Here is a 20,146-nt window from a genome sequence, read left to right as displayed (position 1 = left end):
AATTCTGGGGCGCCTGGGTGGCTCAGTTGGTTAAGTGTCTGCCTCTTGATTTTGGCTCAGGTCATGATCTCACAGTTTGTGACCTTAAGCCCTGCATTGGGCTCTGCGCTGACAGTGTAGAGCCTGCTTGAGATTCTCTCTCTCTCTCTCTCTCTCTCTCTCTCTCTCTCTCTCTTTCTGCCTCTCCCCCGGTCTCCCTCTCTCTCTCAAAATAAGTATTTAAAAAAATGAGAATTCTGTCACAATTTAATGTAAATTAAATATAAATATATAAATATATTATATATATTATACTGGCTCAGATTTGTTTATTAAATAAATTATATAAATATATTGGGTCAAATTTGTTTATTAGCAAGATGGTCTATATTTTTAATTTTTTTGTCTGCTCAGTTCTACCACCTACTGAGAGGGAGGTTGAAGTCTGTTATGATTGTAGATTCATCTGTTTCTCCATTTAGATCTGCCAGTGTTTAATGCTTGTCTTATATAACTTGAAATTATGCTACTGGTTACACATACAGTTTTCTATATTCCTGGTGGACTGACCACTTTATCATTATGAATTGTTTTTATCTGTAGCAATGATTCTTGCCTTAAATTCCACATTGTCTGATGATAGTGTAGTTATACCAGCATTTTTTGTGTAGTGTTTGTATATCTTTTTTTCATCTTTCAATTTCAACCATTTCATATATTAAAGCATATTACTTGTTAAAAAATAAAATAAAAAATATTTAAAAAGTGTGCTACTTGTGAATAGCACATAATCGCGTTCAATATTTTAACCCAGTTTGATGTTAGTACTCTAGTTGGAATACGTAGTCCTTTTGTACTTACCATGATTACTGACACACTGGGCTTATCTTTATCACTTTACTATTTATATTTTATTTTATGCATTTTTACATTTTACATATTATAGATATCTATTTTATATTCCTTTTGACTTCCTTTCTTGTTTCTTCATTGATCAAATGTTTTTTATTGTTCCATTTTTCCTTAACTATACATTCTTTAACTGTTCTTTTAACAATTAGCCTAAAAATTGCAATATGCATCTTGAATTACTCCAGACTAAAAATATAAATTCTTACTTTAATTTTACTACTTTCCTGATAATGCTAAAACCTAACACCCTGCCCATGTGTATTCATGGGAAACTAATCTCATGTTAACCTTTTAGCTGTGTTCCCCTGGACACCTAATAAAGGTACAATGCCAGCCATGTTACCAGGCAACTTGGTTATGGCAAAGATGACCTGACTAAACTGCAGCAGACTGGGAGGACTATGACCTTTCCTGAGTGTGTCGTTTCTTGTCCCTTGTGGGAACTCTTGGACTCTAGGCGCACAAGACTATTGCAAAAGATACTGATTCCTATGTGCAACTTGAGAGTTCTAAGCCAGAGTTGTTCCCATATTCACTCATGTGGTCTTAATCCTTTATCCCTGAGCTATCACCTAGGGGAAGGGGCAGATAACTGTCCCCGAGACTGCTGCCAGAAAGCTATGGGGACTCGGAAAAACACACAAAGAGCTGCACTGCTGGCATACTGGGTTTCCTATTCTGTCCTCCTGAGTGAAGGCAAGACCGTAAGTGCCCTATTGAGTTGTGCGGGCATAAAATATTTATCTAACTGGCTCTAAATCCCCTGGCAGTGGGTACTGCAGAATGGACTTTCATATCCTTGGTTCAATATGGCCAAGGCACTGTGACATAAAAGAATGTCCAGGGAGATGCAGATGAAACTGAGATGAAACTGAAGCCTCAGTGGGGGCCAACTTTCCCAGAGTCTGATGGCAAAAGTCTGATATTGTGAGGGGTGCCTGGGTGGCTCAGTCGGTTAAGCGTCTGACTCCTGATCTCAGCTCAGGTCTTGATCTCAGTGAGTTCAAGCCCTGTGTGGAGCCCACTTAAGAAAAGAAAAAAAAAATTGACATTGAAAAAAAAATCTTTCCCTTGTGGCACTAGATAAAAGCTGGAGACAAACTTATGCTGACAGAAACTGCCCACCCCTCCCCTTCCCACTGTCCATGAAATGGAACTGAACAGAAGCACAGCTGCAAGTGGGCTGGCTGGCAAGAATGACATTGTCTTGGGGTAGTTGATGCAGCTAGGTGAAACTAGGCATTGATACCTGGCAGGGGGTGGGAAGGAGATACGAGCTTGACTCCGTGTTTGTGACTGGGGCTGGACTAGACATGAGGGTGGAGCAGTGAGGTTGGCTCTTCTCCATAGATCTAATCAGCATGACATGGCGGCCACAGGCCCTTAGCTGGGGAAGCAGGGGACATAAGTGGGAGAACTACCCTGCACCAGGGCACAGGTCGGAAAGGGCTATGTGGCAACCTGGCACACAAACTGGCTGCACTGGCAATGGCAGCTGCGTGGTGTACATCTGGGGTGGCAGAGGCTTCTGAGTATCACAGTGGGAGCGACCTCGGCTACAACCTGGGGCAATGTTCCGAGAGTTGTGACAGTGCATACAGATTTAATCCTAAAATGGGGACTGACCTATGTCATCTGCTAACACTCAGTGGTAACTAATGGCAATGTAAACTAACTCCCTAAGGGGACGAGTATAGATGGGCTTTTGAAGAAATAACAAAGGATAATGACTATTCTAAAAGTTAAAGCAAAGAGGATATGGAGATGCTTGTTCTTCTGTGAATGATAAATAGAAAAGGGGCATTCTGCTTTGTCATCGCTGCCATTTTCTAAGGCAGTGGTTTCAAAATGTGATATTCATACCAGGAGTATCACCCAGGAGCTTTCTAGAAATGTACATCCTCAGGCGATCCTAGTCCCACTAAATCAGGAAGCTCAGCAATGAGGTGATTCTAATGTACCCTAAAGTCTGAGAGTTATTTTATTTAAGTTAGTAACTCAAGGTCATGGACGTTGGTTTGTGAGCCCACAATGGAAGTGGTTACTAGATCAACCTTCTAGCTCTATTTCCCTGAAAACCTAATAAAGGGGGAATGTTAGCCATTACCAGGCAAGATAGCTTTTAGTAAAAATGACCTCAGTTGGTAAATTGTATGTGGACTAGGAGGACTGGAAATAAACTATAAACACCTCATGGAAAGCCAGTTTGGAGCTTCCGAGTGCCGTGGTTCTTATAAATAGCTATGCCCTTTCCAGGACTCTGTGTTCAAGGGGCTATCACAAAAGATACTGGTTTTCGTATGGAATTTGGGACATCTAAGTCAGGGTAATTCCCACAATACATCATTGACTTGTTCCCTTGCATCTGAACTGTCACCTGGCAGGAAAGGGTGGTGGGCAGAGAATGGTCCCTGGCCTAAGGGAGGGCTCACTCTGGAGGTACACGACTAACAATGTTATAGTTTCCTATCGGAAGATACTACTGTTATTATTTTGTACAGTCATACCCATTTGTATTTAATATTTACACTTTCTCTTGCTCTTTGTTCTTTCCTGTTTGCATCTGGGATAGTTTTCTTTCTGCCTGAAGAAATTCCTTTAGTGAGTTTTAGTGCAAGTCTGTTGGTAACGTACATCTCTCAGTTTCTGGTGGTATAAAATCTTTATTTAACCTTCATTTTTAAAAATAGATTTTATTTACATAGAGAGAAATGCTCAGATCTTAAGTAAAACGTTCATTTTTGACTACTAAACACAGAGAAAATTTCCAACACTACAGAAAGTCCTTTCAAGCTGCTTCTCAGTCATCCCCTTCCCCCACAAAGCCACCACTGATCTTATTTTTATCACCATAGGTGAGCTTTGCCTGTTCTAGAATTTCATATAGTTGGGATCATACACTATGCACTTTTTTTGTGTCCAATTTCTTTTATTAGCATAAAATGAATTTGAGATTCATCAATATGGATGCTGGATCTTTCTTGATGAATCCATTAGTATAATTAATATCCACTGTGTAAATACACCATTGTTCATCCATTCTATTGGTTGGCACATCATTGTTTTTTGGCTGTTATGAATAAATCTGCTGTGAATGTTTTTTAACAAGCATTTTGTGGACATATACATTCGTGTTTCTTTAATAAATATCTAGTGGTAAAGTTCCTGGATCATATATGCTTAACTTTTTAACAGACTACCAAATGATCTTGAAAATGACTGTACTATGTTATATTCTAATGAGCAACATAAGAGAGTTCTGGTTGCTCTATACCATCTTCAACATTTGTCATTACTGATCTTTTTCATTTTAGGCCTTTCTTTTCTAAATGTTTATTTACTTTTGAGAGAGAGAGAGAGAAACAGAGTGCAAGTGGGGGAGGGGCAGAGAGAGAAGGAGACACAGAATCCGAAGCAGGCTCCAGGCTGTCAGCACAGAGGCCGATGCAGGGCTCAAACTCACAAACCATGAGATCATGACCTGAGCTGAAGTCAGGTGCCTAACCAACTGATCCACCCAGGCGTCCCTCATTTTAGGCCTTCTAATGCTAGTAGTGCTTCCTGCTTCAAACTTGATTTTTTTCTTCTCATTTAAAACCCCCCAAATTTTTTTAAAGTTTTAGTTTTTGAGAGAGAGAGGCAGTGTGTGAGCAGGGCAGGTACAGAGAGAGAGGGAGACACAGAATCCAAAGCTCTAGGCTGTGAGCTGTGAGCACAGAGCCCAATGTGGGGTTCAAACTCACAAATGCAAGATAATGACCTGAGCTGAAGTTGGATGTTCAACCAACTGAGCCGCCAAGGCACCCCATACTATTTTTTCTGATAAGAGGGCAGCTATATCACCTGTCTTTTAGCTTTTTTTTTTGTTTGCATGGTATATTATTTTCCATCTTTACACTTCATCACTTTTGTACCTAATATTTAAAGTGCTTCTCTTATAAGCTGTATATAGCTGGATTAAAAAAAACCATTCCATACTAAATGCTCAAATTATATAATCTTTTTTGCCCAACTACGGATATACTTGGGTCTATACTATTTTACCATTTGTGTCTACTTTTATGTGCCTCTCCTTTTCTAACTTTCTATAGATTAATCAAATGTTTTCTATTATTCTATTTCCCATCTATTAAATTACATTTCCAAACCACTGTTAGTAGTTAGCCTAGAGCCTAAAACTGCATTCTTACTTATCACAGACCAATGCAAATTATTACTTTTAGTACTTGGCTGATACCAATTAAACCTTAGAACATTTAAACTCCATTTCCGTCGCTCCCATAATTTGTTATTGTTACCATGGATTTTAGTTATATAGAAAAGTAAAGCGCCTCAGGGTTTTGGGGTTATTATTTTGTGCAGCTACCGTCCTGGTGTTCTTCCTTCCTTCTTGCATGTCGATATTTCTAACTGGGATATTTTCCTGAGAACTTTCTTTAATTATTATTTCAGTGCAGGCCCACTGGTGCCAAATTCTCTGAGTTTTTGTCTCTTCCGTTTCTTCCTTAATATCGGAAGGATGTTTTCGCTGGTATAAAATTCAAGGCTTGCAGTTTTTTCCTTCTAGTTTTAAACATGTTGTTACACTGGCTTCTGGATTCTACCATCCCTGGGGAGATGCTGTCAGTCTCGTTGCTCCTCTGGAGGGACCCATGGTGCTTTAAAGGCAGGCTGTGCGCTCTCTGTCACTGCTAGCAGAGGGAGGACGTTCCCCTGCCTTTGATTTTGAGCAGGCCCTACACCTGCTTGGAAAGAAGTGGTGCCACAGCAGTTCTGTTTCCCTGCACAGGCTCTAAGAGGCCTGTGTGCGTCTGCTCTCAGCCTTGTGGAGTGCTGAGCCCCCTTGCAAAAAGGCCCATCTACTCAGCTGGAGAGACTGTGCCCCAGCTATTCCAACCACTCCAGCTGATGGATCAGACACATGAGTAGAACCTTCTGGTGGCCAGCCCCAGATGAGTCTCCACATGTCTTGCAGTTGCGTGAACGACTCCAAGTGAGACCGGAAGAAATGCCCAGCTGAGTCCAGCTCAGACTACACAATCATGAGCAAATAAGTTTTGTTTAAAGCCAGTAGATTTTGGGGTGGTCTCTGAGGTAGAAATGGGTAACTGAAATAGTGTCTGGTATCCAGAATGGAGTGTTGCCATAACAGAAACTCGGAGCCTATGGCGTTAGCTCTGGGAATGGGTTGAGTACGTCTGCTTAGCGCAGCAGTGAGACTGGACAAGCACGGAGGCCATCGCTGTTGGAGGCTGGAGAAGGGGTAGGCTCATCTACTGGCAAAACAAATGGTGAGGCTGTTTCTTGGAATATAAATAAAATACCTCACAGAGTTGTGGATCTGGCTAGGAAGACTTCCAAGAATAATACCGAAAAGGACAAAGAGTTTTTGAAAAATCCTCTATAGTAAGATATTAAAAGAGAGAACTTAAACAAGAAACAGTACAGTTTTCAAGCAGAATTTAGAAAAAAAATGCTTTCATGCTGGGACTTGCAGGGTTAGAAAATGAAACTTTCTCAATTGCCAGCTTCTCCAATCAGCATGAGGTTTTAAAGAACCTAAAAAAAATAAATAATTAAAAATCCAGAATGTTACCAGTGAAACTATGGCCTCAGGGTCAAGCTCAAATCAAAAGCATGGCAGTAGGACCCTTTGTTACTCCTGCCTCAGAAGGATGTTAAGTCTAGATGTAAGCCTCAGAAGACTCTCTCGGACAAAAGGCGTCTAGAAGTCTTAAGAGTATTTATGTCCTGGGCTCATATCCAAGGTAGACAGGAACTTCTTGAAGAGATTTGAAGTGTGGGTTCTGTGTGATGGAATGACTTACAATGTGAAGGTCTACAAAGTTGTTTTAAAGGCGTTGCGCCAGTCTGGACTAAGAGGGAGAAAGATGGGGGGAAGCAAGCCGACATTGCTCTTCGGCTGCAAACAGAGGCCTTCCTTATGGAAAAGGACACGCTGCTCAGAGAGAAGGGTCAAGAGCTGAGAAAGAGATTAGGGAACCAAACCCAGATGGGTTATAATCAAGGACTATTCCTTGTAATGCATGTAATCAGGGGAACTGGTGACATATGGCCAGGTGGATTTCAGAATCGAGAGGGAACAGCGACTGCAATGCCTTTCCCATTTCCTCTCTTTAAAACTGACGCGATTGCCCTATTCCTACCATACTTCAGTGTCATGCTGGAAGCGGGGTTGATTCTCTCAATCACTATACTACCACTTTAGCATTATATGGAGGGACATCTAACCACAAAGTAATTAATTTTAATTAAAAAAAACTCTTCACATAAATATCACACAGAAACAGATGAATGGTCTTAGAAACTCTGTTATATATTCTGCAGGCTCTATGAAAATGTAGTTTTGCAGATATTTTGTTTCATGATTTCAAGAGAAGAAGATATTTAAAGTTGTGTTTCCCATCCACAATCTGGAATGCCAAATATTCTTCACCACCAGAAGAACACCTGACTTATATCATCTACCGAGATTCCATGGCTCCCAGTACCACCACCTCTATGTACCCGTGCTGGAGTAAAGGAGACAAAACGGATAAGGTAGGCTTCACCACAGAAGGTAAGCAAAGCAGCAAAAAAGAGTACCAACCAAGTGATGGAAAAAGTAATGGAAACATTCAGTGTGGGATTATTTCACGTTGTCCCTTTAGCTGGTAAGTGCTGGGTAACTAACAGAAGAGGTTAGAGCCACTTGGTGACAAATAATCTAGGAAAGTTAGAAGGTGGGCAGCAGTTTCCAGCTTTCCTACAGGGTGACTTACCTTTTCCAAAACTTTGGCAATTCGGGTGCCGATTTGTTCAAGTGACTGCTGTGGATATTGGTCTTTGCCAAGATTTTGCAATACCTGGTGTAGGGGAAAATGGCAGGTTACAGCAACGAAAAGGAGCAGGATCGAGGTGATACTGCTGATGCTGAGTTGGGCACTACTGCACGAAACCAAACTGTTGCTCTGGGGTACACGCTGCGGCCCTGCTGGTAAGGCATTTTATGGAAGACATGTGTAAACCACTGTACTGTTCCTTATTCCCCTCCCACTTAACAGAAACTACAGACATGTTCAGCACATTCATTACAGCAACGCTGGAAAACAGTAAATAAAGAAAAAAACTGTCTATAATTCTGTCACCCAGGGGCAACCACTGTTAGTATCTTTTTTAAAAAAATTTTTTAAAATATTTTTATTTATTTTTGAGACAGCAAGAGATAGAGCATGAGCAGGGGAGGGGCAGAGAGAGAGGGAGACACAGAATCTGAAGCAGGCTCCAGGCTCGGAGCTGTCAGCATAGAGCCCGACGCGGGGCTTGAACTCACAAGCCATGAGATCATGACCTGAGCTGAAGTCGGACGCCCAACCGACTGAGCCACCCAGGTGCCCCTTAATATCTTTATATGTATCTTTCAGATATTTTTCTGAAATAACATGTGTATGCACATATTACATCTCTCACAGAATATAGGGTCATACTGTACATTGCCATCCACATTGTCACATAGTCTGGAGATTTCTTCATGCCAGTAAACGTATTTCTACATTTTTCTTGGCAGCTCCACTGTATACTATCTTATATCTATATAACATTTCTTTAACAAATCCTCTATTCTTGGACATTTGTGCTATGTTTCTCCAATTTCTCTTCTTGGTGTACTGTTTGCTAGGTATATGATAGCTGTACTCGCCTTCCTTTCCTTCTTGAGAATGCCAGCAGGAGAATAAGCTGACCTTAACATTTCTTACAAAAGCCTCTCTCTGGTGGCAAGCAGAATGTTTCCTACCTCGAAGAATAAATCAGAATTAACGTCTCCTGGTCATTAAAAAAAAGGTATTAGCTCAATTCCAGGGCCTGAAAGAAATCAGGCGTGGCCTAAAGCCACCCAGATGACAGCCGGCTAAAAAAAGGCAAAAAAATATGGCCTGGCCACTGAGTTTTCTGCTATCGTAATTGTGGGGCCAAAAACTACAGATGGGCTGAAGAGAGCTGAGCACTCACCTCTGTTAACTGGCTCTCACCCGTGTAGTGCAGGCTGGCCCGGTTGGAGACCCCCTGCAAGTGGTCCAGGGTGTGCATGCTCGTAGGAAGATTGCCATTGCAAAGAGGCTCCATCGCTGGCTGCTGTATCGGAGTGGCAAAGTCTATGTGTTCTGTGATGCTGAAAAAGGGAGATTACCACATTAGCCAGGGAAAATCTGAGTGGGTGGGGAGCAAGAATATTAATCAGCTGATTGTAACTTCAATGTGTTACCCGGACTTTCTGGAACCACAGAATCTCAGACTGAAGAGACCTCAGAAGTCTGATCTCTCATTTTACAGGTGCAATGACTCCAGTGCTCGGCAATAGGAGCAGTGCTGGAATCTGAGTCCTAAACTCCGTTGATTTCCCGATCTACTCAAGCTGGGTCCTTTCTAGGGACCATAGCGTCTGGTTTGGTCACCACCATTGGCCACTTTTTCTCCTGGGGAAGTTTTAAACCAGACAGGTTTTATTCTGGGATTTCTTTTTTTAGGATATAGACAGCGACAATTGCCCGCAAGTGGTTCCTTTTATTTTCTCTTTATGCACAGAAGCATATCCCACAGAAAAAGTTACCTAAAGTTCAGATAGTAAATTTTACACAGATATAACTGTTCAATATATAAATGCACAAGATGTACCTCCCTTTGTAGTCCCAAAGTGGTCATTTTCCTAACAGGCTAAATGTTATACGTTATCATGTATATGCTGATATGGCAAGTTGGCATTCCAAAATTTTATTTCTAGCTATTTAAAAGGTTTAATACATATTAGGCAAACACTCACTCGTTATTTATTCAGGGTCTACTACATGTCACACATCAGAGCTATAATAATTGACAAGACATACCCAATCCCTGTTGTTATGGTGTTCGTGGTCTCACGAGTGACTGAATTATTACAGATGTTACAGAAGATGAAAACATGGTACAGTGTCAGTATGCAACAGGGGGTTATAATTTCTTCTCTGCTGATGGAGGAAGGAGCTGGTTAGTGCAAGATTCCCTGAGGAAGATTTAAGTCAAGGCCAGGAGGATGAGTGTGAACGAATCATGCAGGAAGAAGGTGGTGAGAACATCACCACATGCAAAGGGACACCATGTGTGAAGGGCCTGACAAGAGGGAGGGTGGATTTGAGGATGGAAAGACATGTAGCAGCAGATCACCAAGGGCTTTGCAAAGAATGGTAAAGAGCAATAAGAAGTTACTAGAGCATTTTAAGAATTATTTGACTTGTCTTTGAGGAAGGATTCCGTACAGATTCCCGTAGAGAGAAGGGGCTGAACAGAGTCAAGAGTGAATAAAGCCCAAAGACCAGCTAGTAGGCTACTGAGTGAATCCAAGTGGAGATGACAGTGATCTCGTTTAAAGGGGCAGCAATGGAGACAGAGAAAAGCTGATGGCTTTGAAAAATACTCAGAAGGTGAAAGTGGTAAGAATGGGTAATAGACTGGATCCGAGGGTGAAGGGAGAGGAATGGTTAAGGATGACTCCCAGGTTTCTGGCTTAAGCACTGCTGGAGCTATTTACTAAGAATAAGAAACAGAAAACACACAGAACAATGGTTTTTTGCAAGGAGAGTGGACAAGAAAATTATGAGTTTGGTTTTCTTAAGCTTGTGGTGTCTCAGAGGTATCTAGGCAGAGGGGACAGGTAGACAACTGGGTAAATTCCTATGGATTGAGGAATGTGAAGAAAAATCGGGTCTGGATATTCCAATTCAAGAGCGGTCAATATATTGGTGGTGACAGAAGTTCTGTGAGTACGTCAGTCTGACCAGGAGAGATTCTAAGAAAAGAAGGCTTAGAGGCAAATGTTGGGGAACTCCAACACTTAAGCGGTAGGAAAAGGGCCAGCAAAAGAGAATGAGCATTCAAGGAGGCAAAAGCAGTTATCAGAGAGGCAACCTTGTTCAGCTTGTGTCTTGGTAGATGTTTGTAAATCTGGATGTGCTCTGGCTCCCTCTTTAAGTGCATTATGTCAGTGAGAGAACACAGGGTTTTCTATAAAGAGGGATCCAGTCTTCAACTCAACCTAAGTAAGTCATAAAAACTTCTGGGGGGCTTACAAAGTACGGATGAAGGCACTAAGAAGAGAGGGCATGTTCACTGTCTCAGCAAAATGGGCTGGGTCCATCTGTGGCCTGTGGTCAGCAACAGTGCTCCTCAGAACCACCAACCCTAAAAAGGACTACTCTTCAAATAGTTGCTGACAAAGAAGGGCACCCCTGTAGTCAACGGAGGCTCAGTGGGTTCACCGGTACACAAACGCCTTGAAGGATGAAGCAGTTTAAGATACTCACTCAATGTTTTTTGAAGAAACCGCGAGCCAGGTGCTCACGATGGCAGTCAGCTCTACCCAGCGGAGTTTGAGGCACTCGTCCGGGCTGGGCCATCCCAGACTCTGGTAGTCACGCTTTTTCCCTAGAAGGAAAGCATGGCATCACTTGACACAACTAGAACCAAACAGAACCCACAGTGTCTTCTGCCCGGTGATTACTTCACCCCGGCTGGTGTCATTGGAGGTGCCAGTCATTCTTTTAGAGAATGAAAATCTTGTCACGCACGGCAAAGGGACTATAAAGATCAAGTGAGTTAAGTCTTGTTCTCAAAGACAGGTGATGAAGTAAAAATAAACGAGTCTTTCACTGGATTTAAGACTGATCAACATGAGATAAGAGCTAAGAATACATTTCACCAAATTTCAGTTTTACTCTTCTACATTTTTATTTTATAAAGACAACTACAACTTAGGAGAAGTATTTATCGCTAAAGCCGGGTTTCTCCATCTGGCACTACTGACACTGTAGGCTGGACAGAGCTCTGCTGGGGGCTGTCCTGTGCACTGGAGGATGTTTAGCACCACCCCTGGCTTCTACTCTGTAAAGCCCAGTAGCACCCTCCCCAACATGTGATGATGAAAATGTCTCCGGGGACTGGCAAATGCCCCTTGGGAAGACAAAATCACTCTTGGTAGAGAACCACAGTTGTAAAGAACAGCAGCAGATGGAGAATAATGCGATGATGAGAAGTTATCATTTATTTCCAGAGCACTTACTATGTGTTCAGTCCCTGTGCTAAGTGCTCTACATCCACATTCTGCTAAGGCAGGTTTCAGTCCTCATTTCTCAGATGAGAAAATGGAGGCACAGAGAGATCAAGTGACTTGCCCAAGGTGACCAGGCTAGTAGATGGCAGAGCTAGGATCCAGATCCAGGTCTGCTTGAGTCTAACATGTATGCTCCCAATCACCATGCTATTTATTTATTTATTTATTTATTTACTTATTTATATTATTTCTTTATGAAATATAATTTATTGTCAAATTGGTTTCTATACAACACCCAGTGCTCATCCCAACAGGTGCCCTCCTCAATGTCCATCACCCACTTTCCTCTCTCCCCCACCCCCCAAACCCGCAGTTTGTTCTCAGTATTTAAGGGTCTCTTATGGTTTGCCTCCCTCCTTCTCTATAATTTTTTTTTCTCCTCATGGTCTTCTGTTAACTTTCTCCAGATGTGAGAAAGTGACTTATTTCACTTAGCATAATACCCTCCAGTCCCATCCACATTTCTGCAAATGGCATGATTTCACTCTTTCTCACTGCCAAGTAGTATTCCATTGTATATATAAACCACATCTTCTTTATCCATTCATCAAGTGATGGACATTTAGGCTCTTTCCATAATTTGGCTATTGTTGAAAGTGCTCCTATAAACATCGGGGTTCACGTGCCCCTATGCATCAGCACTCCTGTATCCCTTGGGTAAATTCCTAGCAGTGCTATTGCTGGGTCATAGGGTAGTTCTATTTTTAATTTTTTGAGGAACCTCCACACTGTTTTTCAGAGCGGCTGCACCAGTTTGCATTTCCACCAACAGTGCAAGAGAGTTCCCGTTTCTCCACATCCTCACCAGCATCTATAGTTTCCTGATTTGTTCGTTTTAGCCACTCTGACTGGTGTGATACCGGCATTCTTCTCAAAGCTAGAACAAACAATCCTAAAATTTGTATGGAACCAAAAAGACCCTGAATAGCCAAAGTAATATTGAAGAAGAAGACCAAAGCAGGAGGCATCACAATCCCAAACTTTAGCCTCTACTACAAAGCTGTAATCATCAAGACAGTATGGTCTTGGCACAAAAACAGACACATAGACCAATGGAATGGAATAGAGACCCCAGAACTGGACCCACAAATGTATGGGTAACTAATCTTTGACAAAGCAGGAAACAGTATCCAATGGAAAAAAGACAGTCTCTTTAACAAATGGTGCTGGGAGAACTGGACAGCAACATGCAGAAGAATGAAACTAGACCACTTTGTTACACCATTCACAAAAATAAACTCAAGATGGATGAAGGGCCTGAATGTGAGACAGGAAACCATCAAAACCCTAGAGGAGAAAGCAGGAAAAAACCACTCTGACCTCAGCCACAGCAATTTCTTACTTGACACATCTCTAAAGGCAAGGGAATTAAAAGCAAAAATGAACTATTGGGACCTCATCAAGATAAAAAGCTTCTGCACTGCAAAGGAAACAATCAGGAAAACTAAAAGGCAACCAACGGAATAGGAAAAGATATTTGCAAACGACATATCGGACAAAGGGCTAGTATCCAAAATCTACAAAGAACTCACCAAACTCCACATCCAAAAAACAAATAATCCAGTGAAGAAATGGGCAGAAGACATGAATAGACACTTTTCTAAAGAAGACATCCAGATGGCCAACAGACACATGAAAAGATGCTCAACATCACTCCTCATCAGGGAAATACAAATCAAAACCACACTGAGATATCACCATGCCATTTAAAGCTATACTGAGCTTTTTATTTTTGTTTATTTATTTTTGAGAGAGAGAGAAAGAGAGACAGGGAGCTTGCGAGCGGGGGAGGAGAGAGGGAGACACAGAATCTGAAGCAGGCTCCAGGCTCTGAGCTGGAGCACAGAGCCTGATGTGGGGCTTGAACCCACAAACCATGAAATCAAGACCTGAGCTAAAGTCGGACGCTTAACTGACTGAGCCACCCAGGCGCCCCTATACTGAGCTTTCAAAGCTCTGTTAATGGATACCCTTCACAGGTACTTTGTGTGTGCAGAATCTGTACTTAGACTGACCGGCCAAGAAAAGAAGAGAACTAAGTCTTGTTGGGGAAGGGGTCTTCTGGAGGAATTACAATCGAATGAATGGACAGGAAGGAGAACTTTGATTCTATATAACTTTTTTTATAATGTAGGAATTTACCAACAACGGAATACTGTTTGAGGTGTAGGCAGGGCTTTAGATTTAAATAAAACAGAAAAGAATAGTTTGGAAGAATTTCAAAAGAACCCTGTTTAAATGAATAACAAATAATTAAACCATAAATTTCACAATAAAGCTTATTTTTCTTTTATGGTTTAGAAATTCACTTGAAAAATATTTATTGAGCATCTATCACAAGGGACTGGGAACCATGTTGAGACACCAGGGGTACAGAGGGGAATAGTACAGAAGGTGCCTGTCCTTGAGTTCACAGTCTAGCAAGGAAGGTAAACAAAAACAAATCCTTAGGGTACAACATGTGAGAGCAACTAATTGTGCACAAGTACCAAGGAATGGATGGCATGTGAGTCTGAAGTTTATGGATGAGTAATATTTTAGTACTGCTGAGATGGCAGAAAGGCATTCCAGGCAGAGGGAACAGCACGTGCAAAGGCAAGTGGTAAAATAAGAGCATGGTTAGTTTAGAAAAATAACAGCATGAAGGGTAGAGAGAGGCTGGCTTATACAGGGTCCTGTACACCACACTAAGAAGTTTGGACTTTATTCTGTAGGCAATGAGGAGCCTCTGAGCCCACATCTCTCCATCTGGTTCACAGAAATATCCTAAGAGGCTCTGTTACATGTGCTGCTGAAATCTAGTTACACTGTGTTTATAGCACCTCCCTGGTCTTCCAGTCTAGTAGCCCTCGCCAAAAAAAGGAAACGAAATTAGTTACGCATTATTAGTTTTACTAGTTCTTAGTAAATCTACAGTGGTCCTTATTGATCTCCACTTTTCCCCATGGGCTCACAAACTGTTTTATAATTTGCTTTAGAACTCTGTCAGGATTTATCATGAAGCTTATCTCTTGGTAGTGAGGAGAATCCGTATTTATTTGGAAACTGGGATAATGAACCTCTCTAGATGTCTGGCATCTCTTCCAAGCTTTAGAACTTTTCACGTTAGTGACACTAAGTAGTTCCATGATGTCATTTGCAAGTACATTCAATGTACTACCTGGGCCTACACACTTGAATCCATTTAAAACTGCTTAAGTGTTTTCCTAGCATCTCAACCATATTGAACTTTGAAGTTTCATTTTTACAGGAAATTTTTAGTTTTTTGTTTGTACAAGTAACATAGGCTTATTATAAAATATTTAGAAAATGGAAAAGCATGTAGAAGAAAATAAAAAAATCACCCATATCCCTATCAGCACCCAGAGATGATCACTCACAACATTTTGGTGTATTTATTCTCTCTTATACTTATTTCTATGCACTTGTTTATTTTAGCTTCTTTCATCAAACCCATGAGGTCATACACTGTAATGTGTACATTATTTTATATGGTTTAAGAAACAGAAACACGGGGCGCCTGGGTGGCTCAGTCAGTTAAACGTCCAATGTCGGCTCAGGTCATGATCTCGCAGTTCATGAGCCCAAGCCCCACATCGGGTTCTGTGCTGACAGCTTGCAGCCTGGAGCCTGCTTTGGATTCTGTGCCTCCCTCTCTCTCTCTGCTCCTCCCCCACTCGCACACGGTCTCTCTCTCAAAAATAAACATTAAAAAAAAAAGGGAGAAACACTGCCAATTATTTAAAATATCAATTGTGAGATACATCTCAATTGCAGAGATACAGAAATGTGAGCAAGTGTAGTCAAAGTATAGTATATTTACTATTTTACAAAAATTAAAGTATTCTCTATGCTATTTAATAAACTGCTTTTGTTCACTTACTAAATTACAAACATCCTGGCTGCACAGTACATAGCATCGACATGCTGTAATTTATTTAGGCAATTAACATTTAGCTTGTTTACAATTTTTTATTATGATAAGCAACTCAGGTCAATCTTTGTACTTCTGTCTTTGGCACCTGTAAGATGATTTACCTGGGATACATTACTGGAAGTAAAATTGTTGGTATATTTTTAAATTTTATGATACCTATGGTCAAATGATCCCCAAATTCATTTCATTAAGTCTGTGTATTGCACATTTAAAGACAGTTTGATAAACAAAGATGGAATGCTGCTGTTTGTTTGCACATCTCTGATTGCTAGTGAGGATGAACATTTTCCAACATGTTCACTCGCCAACTTATGTGTGTATATTTGAACAATCTATATATTTGTACATCTTATAGAAATGCTGTATTTTTCATACTGATTTGTAATTGCCCTTTAAATGATATTGATATCCTTTGCTTATCACATATTATGTAAAAGATATACAAATATTCTGCAAAAATAATTTGTTTCAGTCCTTTGCCCTTGTATTTTATGGTGTTTTCTGGTGCCAGAATTATTTTTTCTTTTTCTCTCTGCCTTAGAAAGTCCTTTTACACCCGAAAGTATATATTCACCTAAATTTTCTACTATTTTTTGTAAAAAATTTTTTAAAATATATTTTTGTGAGAGAGAGAGAGAGAGAGAGCGAGGAAGGGACAGAGAGAGAGTTAGACACATAATCTGACGCAGGCTCCAGGCTCTGAGCTGTCAGCACAGAGTCCAACGTGGGACTTGAACTCATGAAACTATGAGATTGTGATCTGAGCTGAAGTCGGATGCTTAACCAAGTGAACCACCCAGGTGTCCCCTCCTTTTTTATTCCCTAAATTTTCTACTTTTATGATTTCATTACATTTACTATATAACTGATTGGAATTTTCACTTCCATAATGATGTTTTACATTTTGAACACCCTTTTCTTGTTACAGAAGACAGACCTAGTAGAGGAAGTGTTGCTTTCTTTCTGTAACTTGTTCACACATACTGTCATCCTTAAACAGTAAAGCTACTGCATGTTTTCAACTCCAGTCATGACAAGATGTCCTTTCTGGGCCCTTAGTATTTTTCACAAGTAACAGTTCACTCTGGAATATAGCCAACATGATCTCATTCTTTATATTTTATTATGTGCCCTCTGCTTTCAGTTGGTAAGTACACCAAATTAAATAACACATGTTTTCATGAAGTTACCTTGGCTTTTGATGTCTAAGACAGTGACAATATCCTTAAAAAATTTTTTTTTAAAAGGACATTTGATCACCACTATTTCATTGCTGGAAAAGAAAGTCAAGTGGACCCATGGCAATGGCCCTGAACCTGGGGTTCAGAGATGCACTTCAGGACAATTATGAACCCTAAAAGTATATGACAAATTTTGATGTATATGCATTTTTCCTGGGAGTGGCTCCAAAGCATTTATCCAATACTTAAAAGAGATATCAGACACACAAAAAGATTAAATGTTTAAATAAATATTCATCGAGCCTTATGTGGCCAGTTCATTTATAGCACTTTACACATATAACTCCTATAGTCCTCACAACCACCCTGTAAGATAGATGTGATCATTATCCCCATATTAAACTAGACTATCAAGAATCAATAGGATACTTAAGCTCAAGATGATAAGAATATAAGCCCAACAGGGGCGCCTGGGTGGCTCAGTCAGTTAAGCGTCTGACTTTGGGTCAGGTCATGATCTTGCAGTCCGTGAGTTCAAGCCCCGCATGGGGCTCTGTGCTGACAGCTCAGAGCCTGGAGCCTGCTTCAGATTCTGTATCTCCCTCTCTCTCTGCCCTTGCCCCACTTATGCTCTGTCTCTGTCTCTGTCTCTCTCTCAAAAATAATAAACAAACATTAAAAAAATAAAAAACAAAAAGAATATAAGCCCAATAGCCAATGGGTAAAAAAATCAAGTAAATGTCAAAACAAACTTTTTATACCAACGTCTTGTTTCTTGTTCACTTAGCCCCATTACCTTCTCATCTGATCTCCTTCAAGTCACAAACGCATTCTCAGTGAGAACTGACACAGTGAAATCTGAAAAAAGAAACTGGCATACTGTACATTCAAATTTACCTTGTGGCCCAGGAGATGCTACCTTTGGGCCAGTGATCTCCAGGTTTGATTGGTAACAATGCACATTTTCTGCTTGATTTGGTTCTACCTTTTTGCCAGGGGTTTTCTTCTGCTCTCCTTTGGGTTTCTTTACACGTTTGACCTGGAATGTGATCTGGAAAATGGAAACATGTTGGGGACAAATTAGACCAATTATCAAATACTGGTGGCTTTAAGAGTAACCAGTCCTGTGCTAGAGAGGATTCTCTCCTTCTGTTTAATTCTTAAAGGTATAAATGAAAAATGTTTAGTAAAATAAACAAAATAACTTAGCCCTGAAGGGCATATAAAGGAAAGTGAAAATTAAGATGCCTGACTGGGCAGTTCCAAGTCTGCAGGCTTTGAGTGCAGCTCGACGCCCTTGCACTCCCTCTGCCTCCTGAAAGAGTTGGCAATACAGAAGTACTGTGAAATGCTTCTTGCAGCATGATGCCAGTGTGAAGGCTGACTGGAGAGTGGAATAAAGCAGTGCCACACCCCAAGAGCTTCATCACACTTTGCAAACCCCTACCAAGACCTGGGGTACAGTTTGGTCTGAATGGAGTTGGCAAACCTCACCCATTCTGTTGCTTCATCATCTTCACTTCTGCAGTCTCCATAGCAAGAGCTTCTGGCCACTCCATCTTGGGGACCCTTCTTCAGTACGCGTATCCCCTGCAAGTCTAGACGCCGCCCTTTCATCTCCAGTGCTCCCCCAAAGCCTTCCAGAGGCCATGCCTGTTGAAATTCGTCCACCAGAGCCAGTATCTCTTCAGACATTTTTGTTTCATCTGAATTCTCCATCTCATCAGAACCATTGCTCTCCTCAACCACTGTACCTGAAATTCAAGTGCCCACATGTTATTAAAAATTAGATAGTACTCACTCAAGTACTTGAATGACTCCAACCTCGCTTTTTGAGAAGTTTTGGTCCTGCCTAGAGGAACTTCTATAGCCCACCCTCATAATAAAAATACCATTCATCATCTTCAAAATTCATAATAAAACACCATCTTTGTTGTGTAGCTTTGTCAAAAGGCTGGATGAAAACAACAGCAGCAGCAAGATGCCTGAGAGGCATAGAATATGTCACTAGTGAGCATGAGGATGCCTATTTTATATACGTATTTAAAAAAAAAAAAGACCAACTTGCTTTAGATATAAGACACAGATGGCAAAGATGAAGTTTGTTATGATGTTATTTATTGAATAGGTGGGATTATTGAAGCTTTATTCAAATAGCATATGAAATATCATAGACGTATATCCAGGCCATACAGTCTAATTGCCTTAACTGAATGATGATTTAATGGGAAATTATCCTAATTCCACATTTCAGAGTCCCATTTTCACTAATGGCTATGTATAAGAAATAATAATAAACTAGTGTAATTTTTTTTTTTTTTTTTTGTAAAATGGTTATCAAGACATTATTTGTTATGTTGCTCAAGTTTCTTACGTAAAGACTTCCATGGATGCTCCCCAGTGCAATGGCCTAGAAAACTTCTCTCTCCTGAGAAGTCAGTGTGTCCACTGTTCTACATTAAAGGTTACACAACCCTATAGGTTCCCCTCTGTACCTAGATAATTAGAAAGCTCAGGGCAAAAATTCATCTGAGTTTCTTAACATAATGCTTTCCTTTTGTAAAAAAATAAATAAACCTTAGTATTTAACTTTTGTTATTTTGAATTGATGGCTGACTCTTATATTGTGTGCTCCATGAAAGCCATTTCCATTCCTTTCTGGAAATAGGTAGGGTACAAAAACAAATAAAACGGAATGCCTCCTTTCGTAAGGTCACCGGATGACCTGAGAGCTTGGGGTTGATTGCTTACAAAATGCCAGTCTATGTTATTCTGGTTAAGTTATCCCAATAACCTTAGGTGGTAATTCTGGCTTGTTCAGTGATTTAGAACATGGTATTAATAAGGCCAAGGACAGGAATCTCATATCCATATTGACCAGACCTATACCCATAGTGAGTAACCCACATGAGAAATGTATAGTATTAGTCTCTGACGAGGCATGGGGTGAGAAAGATGTCTGACCACAAGGCTAAAAGCAATGTAAAGCTTTGAGCC

General features: G+C 40.7%; 1 protein-coding gene across 3 annotated transcripts in view; it reads right to left on the bottom strand.

Annotated features, from left to right (window-relative positions):
- The window catches only part of TTC17 (tetratricopeptide repeat domain 17), a 125,361-nt gene that overhangs the window by 21,171 nt on the left and 84,044 nt on the right, over positions 1–20,146 (bottom strand). For 2 of the 3 annotated variants that reach the window (XM_042959362.1, XM_042959363.1), the window contains 5 exons: positions 18,644–18,903; positions 18,047–18,200; positions 11,226–11,346; positions 8,902–9,061; positions 7,674–7,757 (listed from right to left, as the gene is read on the bottom strand). In XM_042959362.1, coding sequence (XP_042815296.1) covers positions 7,674–7,757; positions 8,902–9,061; positions 11,226–11,346; positions 18,047–18,200; positions 18,644–18,903 — 779 coding nt within the window. Of the gene's footprint in view, positions 1–4,757; positions 6,451–7,673; positions 7,758–8,901; positions 9,062–11,225; positions 11,347–18,046; positions 18,201–18,643; positions 18,904–20,146 lie in introns of those variants that run through there. The other variant, XM_042959364.1, reaches the window with a different exon arrangement.

Source organism: Panthera tigris, chromosome D1, assembly GCF_018350195.1.
Source record: "Panthera tigris isolate Pti1 chromosome D1, P.tigris_Pti1_mat1.1, whole genome shotgun sequence".
NCBI classification, from domain to species: Eukaryota; Metazoa; Chordata; class Mammalia; order Carnivora; family Felidae; genus Panthera; species Panthera tigris.
The sequence above is the reverse complement of the archived record's forward strand: the minus strand, read 5'-3'. Positions and strand labels throughout refer to the sequence as shown.